We start from the raw sequence: 13803 nt of genomic DNA, 5'->3' as shown, positions 1-13803 counted from the left end.
GTATTTAGTCTGTAGACTGATATTAATTGTAAAATAATAATGTGTGGAAAAAAAAAAATGTTATCTTTCTATTATATGTATCATATCAAAAAAATGTAATTTATAAATTTGTAAATGTCCAATCACGGATTGATCAGTATGCTGTGTAATGTAGCAACCCGATGTATTTGGGCAGCATGATTGAATAAATTTCTTTCTCTGTGGTCAGGGTTGCGGTCAAAAGTGAAACAAAAATAGTTTACAACTATTTATTTTCCAACGTTTCGCCCCACTTTTCAGGGCTTCATCAGGGCTGTCCAAATGAAAAAGTTGAACAGACACATTAAGAAAAATGTTTATACCAGTAAGGATCATGACGACTTTAAACTATCCGACTGGTGGTGAATGTTTTTCATATCAATTTTATTTTTTAATTGGAAATAGTTACAGGATCAAACTGGTTTCACGTTTGTGTTCTTTAGTTTTCTGCATCAGTCGCATGTAAATCTTCAAAACTGGAAACAAAAAATGTTGCTAGTTTTAGGCATGTTTTGCCTACAGCACGCATCGGATTATAAAACTGGCCATTTTTTATTTTTCTTAAAATCTGATTTACTGTAGAATCCCTCCTCCAAAAAAAAAGTATCCCATCACATCAGAAATTCCAGAATAAGTACCGCTAGAGAAGAACCATAGAAGGTTAAGAAATTATTGGGCACAGAGAAAATCAAATATGAATTCTAAAAACTGTATAGATATGGGTGGTGAAGATGTACCCTTAGACACTGCATAAAGCACTCAGGTCTATTTCAAGATCAGACATACCCCAACACTTCTGAAGAAATAAAGTGATTTTCTTTTTTTTCTTTATGAAAAATTGGGATAAAAACAATTGAATGTTCAGGATAAAAAAAAAAAATAGAAACCCTTTTAGCTGTGGTAAAAGTGAGTGACTACTGAATTTTGTAAATTTAATTATTAAATCAATTATAATATAATAATATCTTTAATTAGAACACAATAAACCGATATAATTGCTATAATAAAGTAAGAACAGTTTTTGAAATGTTTAATAATTTTTATAATAACACTCAGGATCCATACTTCAGCGTGGATTAATTTGAAGTTTAATTAAGGATTTCACTTCTTTGAAGAACATTAATAAATAGTTTTAGTGAATTTTAAGACGCTATGGCTTTAGAAAGCGTTACAAGTGAGAGATCCTTCGGCGTTTCGCCCCAGTTAAGAGAGAAGAAGAAATCGGAAGACATTAAGTGAAGGACTTCCTAGAAGTAGGAGTACGTGGTTCTAGGAGAGATTCCGGAGATCTAGTTCTGTAGAGGTTCCCATCAAGCTCACTCGATGCTCGGAAATTAGGTTAAATGAGGTGATAGTTTTAATTGTAGCAACTCTTCGGCTCCTTCACGTGCCTAAGCGCTGTATATTCGTACTCTAATTCCAGTATCTCCTCACATTTTTTTTCTTGTGGAAAATTTTGAGTGGAACTTGAAGTTTGTGATGCATTTATTATCCGCTGATTTTAAATACAAAAAAATTGCTTTGGAAACTCTCTATCTAATTCGGTATCATGTCAATAGTCCATTCATGCAGCTTTAGAATTTATTGGATTAATTGTTCTCTTATTTTCGGTTATTTTATTCTATAAACACTCCTTGACTTGTGGTTGACATTTTTTAAAAGATCAGAATTCACAATAAAAAAACCAGTACATGAGAGTTTAAAGCGATTACGGTCTCTGAGATTTTTTTTTCATTCCTAGATGTAACTTGGGAAATAGTTGAAAATTTTTTAATGAATATTTAAATATAATAATGACTTATGCACCCTAATTGATATAAAATTGTCTGCCTCATAAAATTTATATATTTTTCAAATGTTAATTTACCACTAAAAATCGCTGTTTTGCTTGAATAGTTGCAAATATGACAAAAAACACATATTATTTTGTGTTTGACAATTTCTATAGATTGTATCGTTGACTGTGGAGGACTACAGTAGAGGAAAAACATCTGTCAACAGCAATATCTCTGGAACATTTCCATTTAAATAAAAAACACTTTTTTTTTCTTTTGTCATATGTGTCATAGTTGAAGCCAAGCAGCGGAATATCCAAAAACATGAGTTTTGGAGATGTACTTAGTAAAATATAAGTGAGTACGGCAACAGTAATTAGAGCAAATTCAATCTGTGAGATATAATGACTAGTCCAAGCCTATAAATATTATCGCCAAACAGGACTCTGTTATGTTGTAGAACTTTAATGTGGAAATCTTGTGGGTTAGTTTGGAAGCCATGGTTTTGAATAATTAATTAAATTACATTCAATCATTTTTATCAATGTTACTCCGAAAAATAGACAATACTCAATACTACTTAATAATATAATATTTACTAATAACATTAAATATATATATTTATCAATCTTTGTTGACCATGTTATTTTTCAAATCCATTGCTTCAAAAGGATGGCCGAATCCCCAACAGACTCGTGCGTCTCAGCCTAAAATACGACTCCTTTCCGACCGATGACCGTCCTGACTTTGGCAATGACCCACCCGTTTGATGATCCCAATGCCTGATAAATAGCGATATTTTAATGTTTATCAACATTAGCAAGAGATAGAGGAGGCCGTGGTCGGTAGATGGCTGCCTTTCGGAACAACAAAAGGGAAGAGTCTGATTGGTGCCACCCACGATGCTCTCCAATCAAAAGATGCTTTTTAATTCTTTCCTATCGCCATGTCTCTTCTCCTTCTGTTTCTTATTCTGTTTTGTCCCTTTATATGCATACAACGACCAGGGTTTATATCCCTTTCTGGTGTCTCTATTCTCCTTTGGAATAAACACGATTCATTTAACCTTTCCAGTTAACAAAAAATATTCAAATGATCTTACTTTGTAATGAAAATTATCCGGAACCATAAGAAGTGGAAATGACCCTGTTCACTATATTATGACCCTGTCTAAAGATAACTGACTGGAAGGCCAATTAGAACAAAATTTTTATCTTATAGCAATGTAAACCAAAAATAAACTAGAGTTGATCTAAACCGTTTCAGTCAAACTTGAAGATTACTAAAAAATATATTAAAATGTCCTCATAAATAAAACCACTCCAGTCCTGAATTAGTATCTGTCTCTTGCACAAATTCAGCCCATTTTCACTATACAACGACTGTAATGATTTCTACGAATCATTTTTATATCGTCGGAGGTATATATACTAAACATAGAAGTTTAGCCAATTTTTATGGTAAAAGAGTATATTCAATTAAGGCTAAACCTATTTAATTAATGCTATTTAGTAAGGAATATAAATAAGAAAAATAACTGCAGTTGGATCCATAAACTTCCACGATATGTTTTGCTGACGCCATAGGTCTTACTAGAAGCGTTTTACATATCTAATTCCCTCATTGTTTTTTCAAATTATACAATCAAGATAAACATAGAGGATTGAAATAACGAAATAATCATTTATAAATTTGAATTCCGTAGTGACAAGCTCTTTCTCAATTATATTCAAAATAGTTGGGGGTGCGGTCAAAATGAAACACAAATAAGTTGATGTAACATTTAAAATTGCCAACATTTCGGCTAGAGTTTCTAGCCTTCATCAGGGCTTAAAACAGAACAATATAACAACCAATGAGTATATAAAATAAAAAACAAAATGTAAACAGAATGACATAAAGTGAATAATTTTACAAAATGGAATTAATAAAATGAAGTGATGAGAGAAGTGGAAAATAAAATGTATACATAGGTAATTGAATGAGTAGATAAAATAACATAATTAAGAAAATAAAATAAAATGGTTGGTTATACATATTTTCTTTCTCTCAATTTTATTTTTCTTTCCATATTTTAATTTTTAAATTATTAATAACTAATATATTCATACTTCTTTGCATTATATAAAGTCACAAGTCATCCACGGTCAACTATCTCTCATAATTATAATCAAAATAATTGTAGACGCTCTGTATTCCACAAAATAATAAAGCATTTCAATTCTGACTTGTCTACAAATAATATTGAATAGTGGAAATAAATTATTACATTTAATCATACTCTAATAATTCTGGGTGAAGATCTCTCTAAAATATCTATGCTTGAAATAGTTAAAACTTCAGGGTATCTTTTTTTTTTTTTGACATTTTAGAAGCCAAACTTTCTTCAATTTGCTATCTCGAGTAAATCTATGAACAGTAAAAAATATGTTTAATATTCGTAAAATAAAAAGAATATTGAGTTTAACTCTGGAAATATTATCTAGAACTAATTTTTAAGTTTCAACGCAATGGGTGAATATACTCCTGTAACCAGCTCCAGAATCAGGGGATGCAACAGTTTGTTTCTTAATGCTGCTTTGCAAGAAACCTCATATAATTTAAAATACTCTTAAAAACTTGTTTCTTATGTTTTTAAATTATAAGAAGCATAGTTATGCTCTAATTAACACATTATTTTAGTAATATTTACAACATAAAATCAGTATTCCATTGAACCAAAAATATTAATTAGCATTTTTTTCAAACACTTGATGTTTTTAAGTAAGGCTATAAAACAATAGGAATGAATCATGCTCATTGCTATCATTCAGGAGTAACAAACTCGTGAATATATAAACCAAACTATGGCTCTTGGCTTTTTAAAAATTCTAATGACCCTTATTTTCCTCCAAAATATATCCTTTTTAATTAAAATTTTCTATATTGAAGATTATTAATTCCTAATAGTAAGAGTTAAAAGGATTCTAAATAAATTTGTTAATTGTGTGCTAGTTTAAAAATAAAATAATATTTGACAACTTATGCTTTTTAATTACTTTATATTTTTAATTGTTTGGTTAGAAATAAAATCATATCACTAAATTAAGTTACTATTAATGGCACAATATCAGGAATAGATATAAAATAGTTTTTGAATAATACTTAAAATTAAGTTGTTTATACTTTTCCAGTATGATTTTATTTTTTTAAATCTATTCGCATAAAGCTACATATTAAAATGTCATTATAATTTTTTTATATCTGAAATTTAATCATACAATGATTAGGAACTCTTTGTTAAATTGTCTAATTGAGTTTTATAAATTTTACAGCAACCACACTCTGGCCTCTCTACGGAGTACCTTGTCCGATAACTAACTATTGCCTCAATGAGGGAACATGTACATATTATGAGACGGTTGGAGAATTAGTCTGCCAGTAAGTAATTTATTCATGTCATATTTCTTTTTTTTTTTTTTGTTATCCATTTTTTTATGATTCTAGCATATTATATTGAAAATTATGTATAGCCATTTTTTTATTTTATTTTATTTATAAAATAAAAATTCTGATGAAATCAATTGTTAGTCCAAGTGGTGTATAAACAATGTATCTAATGATTTAACTCTACAAATTAGTAAGTAAAATACCACATTAGTAATTAAAAACATTTTGTTTTTTCTAGGTGTGCTGAAGGATTCAAAGGACAAAGGTGTGAGAACAAAGATGTCTACAACCGCAGCAGTATGTATAGGCCTAAACCCTACACTTGCAAACTGGGCATTTCCTCCTCCTTTTATTGCTAAGTAAAATAATGAATATGTAATTAAATTATTAGTCTCTCCTGCGACAAGGAATCGACACTTATGAAAACGACTTACGTATTTATAGAAAAGTAATTTGTAAAAATTTATATATAATCAATGAAGGAAAAGAGAGACGTGTAGTGTACTTTTTCTTTTTTTTTTCTTTTTTTTTTTACGTTTTAATCTAACAACCAAAGATAGTCAGAGTCTTAATTTATCTTTTACCTATGTTCCCGAAATGTCTTGATGGAAGGGATCATGGAAAGTATTATGAATAACTGTTATATATGTAGAATAATAATTGTGAATTATTGTCTGAAAGGATCTGTTGAAACGAATCTCTAATTTAGTAACTGAGAGATCTTCAGACCCAAGTGCAATATTGTGTATAGTTATGTCTTCTAAAATATCGAGAAAACTGTACGAACACTGTAAATATTATAAAATGAAGCATTTTTTATATCAATCGCCATTTATGTTTATATTGAATGAGTAAGTAGCCACAATATGTACAGTGTTTAATTTATTAATTAAATGTGTATGAAAGTTTAATATAATTTGTAAATTATTTTTTATTAATGTATTTTCCGTAACATAGTTCCTAATACTGAATATCACGTAATTATTTTTAATGTAATTATACAAAAAAATAAATGAATGGACCCTTAGAGTCCAGAGAATCACTTAAACTAACTTAAAAGTTTTTATTTTATTTTATCTGATAAATCAGCCAAATACAAATTTTAATAATCGAATTCAGAACATTTCCATCTTTTTTTTTTTTCTTAAATTATCAATTTTGTTTTTAATAATCGTTCACTATCAGCTTTATAAGAAATTTAACGAGTATGTAAATGTTTTGGATTAAGGAGATGCCCAAGTGCAATGCATGACATTTTCATGGTGCTTTTAATTAATTTGGTGACGGTTGAAGAATAGTGAGTGAAAACGATATAGAATCTCCTAAAATTATTAACTGAGCAGCTATACTACAACTAAAATTATATTTTTAATTCTGATATGAAATAATTAACAAATAGAATATTTATTAGGTATCTCAACATGACAGGACTAGATAGTGAACGATTATTCCTTATTTCTATTATTTTGCTTCTCTAAATGTGTAGTTTGAAGTTTTTGAATTGTATTTAGTTATGGATTTAAATATACACTATTTTTTTTATTATTATTAAAAAGAGAATAAATCCAACTCACAACAATTTAATTTGTGTAATGTATCATTTCTTAATCCAGTACCACTCCACAAATGTTTTTGATACATCCATGCTTCACTTCCTTCAACACAATTTATTTTTTTCTAATTATGTATAAAAAAAATAAATAAATAAATAAACTTTAAAGAACAAGATGAAATATTCGGAAAAAGTTGAATAAATGGTAATTTTTGTTAAATATATAACCCTATTCTATGATGAGATATACTGATTGACGACTGTTTGGAGAGATTTGTTGATTGATGGATATGGTGGGCCTGCAATGGAGAAGAGGAGGACTATATAGATGTGGCATTTGGAGCGTATGAGGAAAAGGAGCATTAACATAACACAATGTACGTTTCTATCTGTATTCCACTCAGGCCTGTATTTAACACTTTCTAACTGTTTTAATGTCTAGGCCTTATTTTCACAACTGCTAAAATCCTTATATTAATGGTGTGCCTCTAAACTAAGGGTGTAAGGTTATTTTAGTATAATTATCTGTAAAGGTAGTGTGCTCTTTACAGAATAGACAAATCAAATCAATAAAAACAAATATTGTTTGCCACTAACCATTACAAAACAAATTAGGCCCTACCGACCACAGTGTAAAATAAGTTTTAGTTTGTGAAATCTGTTGTGAGATGGATTTATGTTAATAATATCTATAACAGTTTTTTTTTTCCTGTAAAATGCTTTTTTTTCCTTTTTTTTGTTGAATCATTACTACTTTTTTTTGTTTTTGCATTGGATCCATTAATTTCTGCCTTGCTACTTGTCGAATTGTGCAATGTTTCCCCATTATAATTCAAGGTTTGGGCCTTTTTTGTTAATCTTTACTTCTTTTAACATTACTAATTCAAATTTTAAAACAATCAAGGCTTTATTATTCCAAAAGGTAAATTAATTCTAATATCCAAAAGCATGTAATTCCTGTAACGTGAAGCTTTCTCCGCTCATCATCTCAATTTTCTCTTAAGTATAAACAGTAGTTAAATCAGCTTTAAGGGAGGTCATCATTTAACACAAATAACCAAGCTTTAAAATTCTTAACATTAACTTGGTATTGTCTAAATTAAAGTGTAGAATTTTATTTAAAAATATCATAATAAAAACAAAAAAAAATTAGAAACAAAAAAAAGATAGAAAAAAAAGCAAAATTGCAAAAGAAAATGGGTTTGTCTGTGCAGATTCCAGCCCGGCAACATGGGAGAGGGGGACAACCCCAACCCGAATGACTTTCTACTAAATCCTTAACAAATCTATCAAATCAAACACTAAATAGGACACCTACGAAACCCTCCTTAAGGTACTTTTTTTTATAAATGGTTTTTATTCACACTATACATATTGTGCTGCTCATTTTTCATAAAACTAACCAGGCATGGTATGTGTGTGTGTATGTGAGTGTGTGTTATTATCTTTTCTCTTAAATTGTTATAAATAGTCACCATATGCATGCAATTATTGAAGATTTCTAAAGCTTGAAAGTCAATTCATTATAATGTACTTAAATGACAAAATGGTTTCTTTTCTTGCTTTCAGATATAACAGTGATTATTTGAGCTACCTGTTTCCCAAGAATGAAGGGCTATCTTCAGTGGTAAGTAAATATTTGTTATCATTTTATTCATATTTAACACATGTAACTTATCTCAAAAATCCTGAAATTACTTCTATCCTATCCGTTTTATGATTAGATTTTCTGACTGTTGGTTGAATTCCCTTCTGTTCTTGGTACCAGGAATCGGTTGACAAAAAATCATAAAAATTTTCATTTTTACAATTAAAAATTTCATTGTTTAAATAAAAATTTTTACAATTGAATTTTAAAAAATTCAGAAATCATATTGAGAAGAATAAATTATTTGCTTGTGCCCTTGCCCATTCTAATTAGAACAAAGTGACAATCTTTTGGTAAAGATTGAAGGACTATTAATCCCACTTACATGTACTTGCTGTTTGTTAAGGCTCTAATTATCCTTCTTTTCCAATCTCCAAAGTTGCCTTTGTTAGTTTACTGAAGTTACACAACTTAAACTTTCAGTAAAAAATGTTATTAAAGACTACTCACAAGCTAAGTTCTCCGTTATAATACAATTTTTTTTACCCATTCCTTAGATTACGATTTATCAAATAACTATATTATCAAATTGTCACCTGTCATTACAAACAAGGTCAATATAGGTGATTCTTATATAAGTATATAAATTATATATTATAGTATAGCATATAAGTAGAAGTAATATGTAATATGTTAATTTTTATCTTGATAGATGATGTTAGTACGGTGTATAAATTACTTATATAATAATATTTTTAAGGAACCACTTCACCTATGACCCCTATTTCAAAGTCTCAAATCATTATCCAATTTCTACTTCCTTAAGCAGGCCAAGTTGTTTCCTTGAAGAATATCCACATCCAAGGTAATTTTTGATCCAAGGTGACTTTGAATTTGTTGTTCCCCAGATTCTGTAATTAGTCCAGTGTTAAATGCCTTGGGGACAACTGGTGTGAGTTGTATCCCTTTAGGAAGCAGGTTGACCTAGCTATATCCCTCAGAACTGGGTAATTGTTGGTCGACGGGTTTTTATTCAGTATATTCTGACCACCCCTCCTTAGAGGTATATCCCATCCACTACGGGGGATATGCTCCCTAGCGGACAAATTCTGCCAAAAGATACTGGAGGCTTAACCCACAGAGGGGAGGACATCTTTGAGTTACACATCAGAAATATGTACAGAGGATTGGAGGTAGCAGAAGCAAATTCCTTAACCCAATGAAGTGGCTAAACAGGGATCGAGAGGAGTGGCTGCACTCGATAGTATTGAGGATTGGCTAGTATAATGGCATAAGAGGAATCTTAAGAAGGAGAAGAGAAATTATTATCAAAACCAATCCCAAACTAAGTCTAGTAGACCTGTCCAAATCGCACTCAAACAACAGTTCTAAAATGGAAAACCCTTAGAATTTTTCAGAAAAGTTTAAAAACGTACACAAAATATTTACAGATATATGAAAAGATAAAAACACAGTTGCAGTCAGAGTATATGATGCTCACTCAAAGCAGGAAATGTCTATGAACCTTTCCACAAAATTTAATATTTACAATGTAAAATTGTACACAATTATTGAAGCTTTTAAACAAGCCAATAGGTCCTACAAAAATTTTAGTTTTAACAGATGCTGCTTCGGTATACAAATCTTTCAAAAATATCCACAGACAATGTATTTTATCATATTTAATGAATGACATTATATAAGAGGTTCATTGGTCCACAAATAACAATTTTTACACTATAAAAAAGTATTTAAAATAATTAGCATTTATACACCATAGTATTGAGTTTTCAATAATTTTCAATTTCAGTCCTGGGCTTACTTAGATTACTTTTTTAGGTAATTTGACTGTCTTTTTTGGTTTCCTTTTTTTTTTTTTATACACCTTTTTTTTCCATATTTCAATTTCTTCTCTGACCACTTCAAAATCCATTATCTCCTCTCCCTCAATTTTATCTGTAAGGTAAAATGTTTGAGTGGCAGTAAGTTCAATAACCACAAAGTTTATTTATTATATTGTTCAAGTTTTTTAATAACGTTCTAAGCTTTTTATTTTAATGTAATCATGAATTAATCTTTTTGTTAATTATCACAATAATATTAACAATAACTAATTTATTTTCTAATTTACAGGGGCAGAGATGAAGGTAAAGAAAAGTGGAAAAGCTTTAAATTAGAAGGAGAATGAAATAATCTTTGTATAAAGAAGAATGAGCAAAGATTAAATGTTACTGCTTTGATGAAAGAACTACATTGAAAGCTTTGAGTCTTTTTTATGTAAATTAGCTCTAATAAATACCTGAATTTGTTAGCATAGTAAAGCCTGTCGCCAATTGCACATTTAGGTGACTTACGCTAGCTTTAATTAATTGTCAACAAATATTTGATGTTATAGACATCTAGCAGTAAAATCACTGAATAATTGCACTATAAGAAGTCTTGAGGTGTTGGTATTTTTCTTTACTGCCCAATGACTTAATAACACCAGTTAAATATTGACATTTTTTTAAATTTAAAATTGTAAAAATAAAAATTTTTCATTTTGAAAAATAATGAAATCATTGTATGGACCTGAGCCTATTAAAGTTATCTGTTATTTATCTTGCTTTGCAAACAATAAGAAGAAATCTCTAAAACATTTTATATGAATGTACTTAATATATAATTAAAATTAAAATTGTTATTCAAATTATACCTGCTTACTATAAATGTGATGTTTATACTGTAGAATGCCTTAAAAAAGAATATGGTTCATGCTTTTAATTCATTAACCATAGGCTTATGCGATGTAAATTTATAAGCACTTTTGGTGTCCCAGTTCCTATAAATTAACTAACATATTTATTTTGATGTATACTGTTGAAGAAGTATAAACATATTTATGTATTTATATGTTATCTGGATTAGTGAAAACTCATATATGATAAGTAGCTACTTAAATAACTTAAGATAATTTCTCACAGTAAAATTAAATCTTCTTGAAAATTGATCTGTGAGAAAAGTCTACAAAAATTTATAACTATGCTTCATAGAATGAATTGATGGTGCTAAATACAATTTTAGTTTTAAATGGTTATAGAAAAAATTATTGACGTCTATTTACTATGGAAGGCTGATAGTAGGTTATGGTTAAATTCTGTAGGATTTAGAAAAAATTTAACTAGAATTTATGAATACAACGTGTCACGATAATTTTGGAGTTTGAGGCTAGTTTCATATAAAAACAAAAAAATATATTGTAGTCTAATAATTGCTAGAAATTTGAAATTAAAAGACACTACATTTGTCTGATATTTTGTTAATAAAATGTCTCCACCTAACTCTAAACTAACTTAGGTATAAAAGCAGTGTAAACACTTAAAAAAGATATATATTATTTCATTTCTTCATCATAAATAATTAATAAAACTTTTTTCATTTATTAAATATGAAAAGCCAGTAACAAAAAAAAGAAAATATGGAATAAAGAATCTGAAGTTGTGTCATAATATTCGATATGTGAGAAATTTTTAATATCCTATGTTCCTAATTATGTAATTGTTTAAAGTATGTAGATACCTAATTGTACTAAAATAATATTGTAAATTTTAGTGTAAATTTTTTTATTTTTTTTATTCTCGTTGAGTAAATATGTAAATTATGTTATGTCATATTTATGTAAAATGCTTTCAATGAAGCTAATTGTTTCAGTCATTGCTAATAAAACATCTAGTCCAAAAAATTATATTAATATATCTGTAGTAGATTAGGTTAAGGTAAGAAAAAGTTTATTCCATCCTAACAATGTGTTTAGCTTTATATCTTATAAAATGTGAGCACAGAAAAAATGTAATACAACTTTATTTTTTAACTCAATTTATCATAGGGTGATAGTCTGTCGATGTCCAATAAGCCTAACATGCAGCCTTTAAGTTAAAAAGTGGATTAAATAGAACAATTCTTCATATTTTCTTTGTTTTTATAAATTAAATTAATTTTTTTTAGTCACTTTTTATAAAATTTTAAGTTGTATAAAAAAAAAGTTTGAAATTTCTATTTTTAATATATATTCTATATTTTGAAGGAAGAAGATTTGCCATCCATCGTCAGTTCTACATTATTTACTATTTAACTCTAACATTTAATTGAATATAGTAACAACTGTGATGGTTTAATGGAATATTTAACATCAGATGTTAATCTTGAAAAATATATAATGTTCTTCAGTAAATTCAATTTAGTTTTGAAGTAATACAATTTATTTCACTAAAAGTAATGTAATTATATTTTATATGTATCTATATTTATATAAATATGTATATTTATTATTTCTTTTATATTGTACGTTTACATAAAATAAACGTTTTCGTAAAGGTGTCATAACTCACTACCTTCATTAAAATCATATTTATATTTCTTAAAAAATGAAAGAAATTTTGTCAGTAAAGTTCCAATAATATTTATCAAATAATATAATTGCAAGACATAATATTTTTGATTTTGTACAGAATAGTATTCAGTTATAACGTTTTTTTTTTCATATTTGAAATATATAAAATAGCTTTAAGTGGACTCACAACATTAAAAATTTCAAACCAAATTACGTCAAAAGACTTGACATCCTTTCTTTTACTTTCAAGTCTTTCACTCTTTCAAGCTTGAGAGCTAATAGAACCAGTTTACTAATAATATATCAACCACTAATTTGAACCAAAATGGGCAATGAGCATATGTTTATGGCACTTCAAAAAGAAGTATTTTAAAAATACTTGATTCAGTTCATAATGCTGGCTTAAGGATATGTAAGGGCACTCGTGGAACTTCAACAATAAAAAATTAATATACACCAGCGCTAACACTCCCTTGGCTAGAGATCAATCATTGCAAAATATGCAGCCAAAATAATTTTGCTCCCACATCATTCCTTAAAAGAGGTCATATTTGGTGCAGAGCCATTCATAAGTAGTAGTTACAAAGGTGAAAACAGCCTCAGAATGAACCCAGACAGTATTCAAAAGCTACCCGGCATCTGTATGATCCTCAAAAAAACTGCTATAGATCTGATACTTGTTCCTACCTCCAAAAAAATTGTAATCTCCGAGCTGAGTCAAATTTATTGCTTCGAATCATTAAATAAATATAAGAACCCTAGAACACTTTACAGTGGTGCTTCAAAGGCTGGGAGCCATGTGGGATGTTCAGTTATTTCTGAAAGCAAAGAACTACTCTACAAACTTCTAGGAGCTTGCTCTGTCTTCATGGGAGAAGCCAACACCAGCAAAGAGATTTTTTTGATCACCCAGCTCGATGTCAAAAAACTATTATTGTAACTGATTCCATGATTGCCCTAAAAACAATTGAAAAACCAACATGTCAGCATTCCATTATAAAAAAAATACAAAATTTACGTTGGTCATTATCGGAGGATAACAAAGAGATAATTTGCATATGGGTTCCAGGGC

The 13803-nt window shown here is 28.8% G+C and overlaps 1 protein-coding gene across 4 annotated transcripts in view; it reads left to right on the top strand.

Moving 5' to 3' along the window:
- vn (membrane-bound neuregulin protein vein) overlaps positions 1-12685 on the top strand; it is a 208727-nt gene extending 196042 nt beyond the window's left edge. The window contains exons 4-8 of one of the 4 annotated variants that reach the window (XR_010844501.1): positions 5108-5213; positions 5461-5519; positions 7989-8107; positions 8344-8401; positions 10496-12678. Coding sequence is in view for 1 of the 4 variants with exons in the window: in XM_067051376.1 (XP_066907477.1) it covers positions 5108-5213; positions 5461-5519; positions 8344-8363 (185 nt within the window). In the remaining 3 variants the exon portion in view is untranslated. Of the gene's footprint in view, positions 1-5107; positions 5214-5460; positions 7152-7988; positions 8108-8343; positions 8402-10495 lie in introns of those variants that run through there. The other 3 variants (XR_010844500.1, XR_010844499.1, XM_067051376.1) reach the window with 3 other exon arrangements.
- Positions 12686-13803: the final 1118 nt, after the last annotated feature.

This window comes from Halyomorpha halys, unplaced genomic scaffold (genome assembly GCF_000696795.3).
Source record: "Halyomorpha halys isolate HHAL.00 unplaced genomic scaffold, Hhal_1.1 Scaffold434.1, whole genome shotgun sequence".
Lineage (NCBI taxonomy): Eukaryota > Metazoa > Arthropoda > Insecta > Hemiptera > Pentatomidae > Halyomorpha > Halyomorpha halys.
This window is presented reverse-complemented; position numbering and strand designations above follow the sequence as displayed.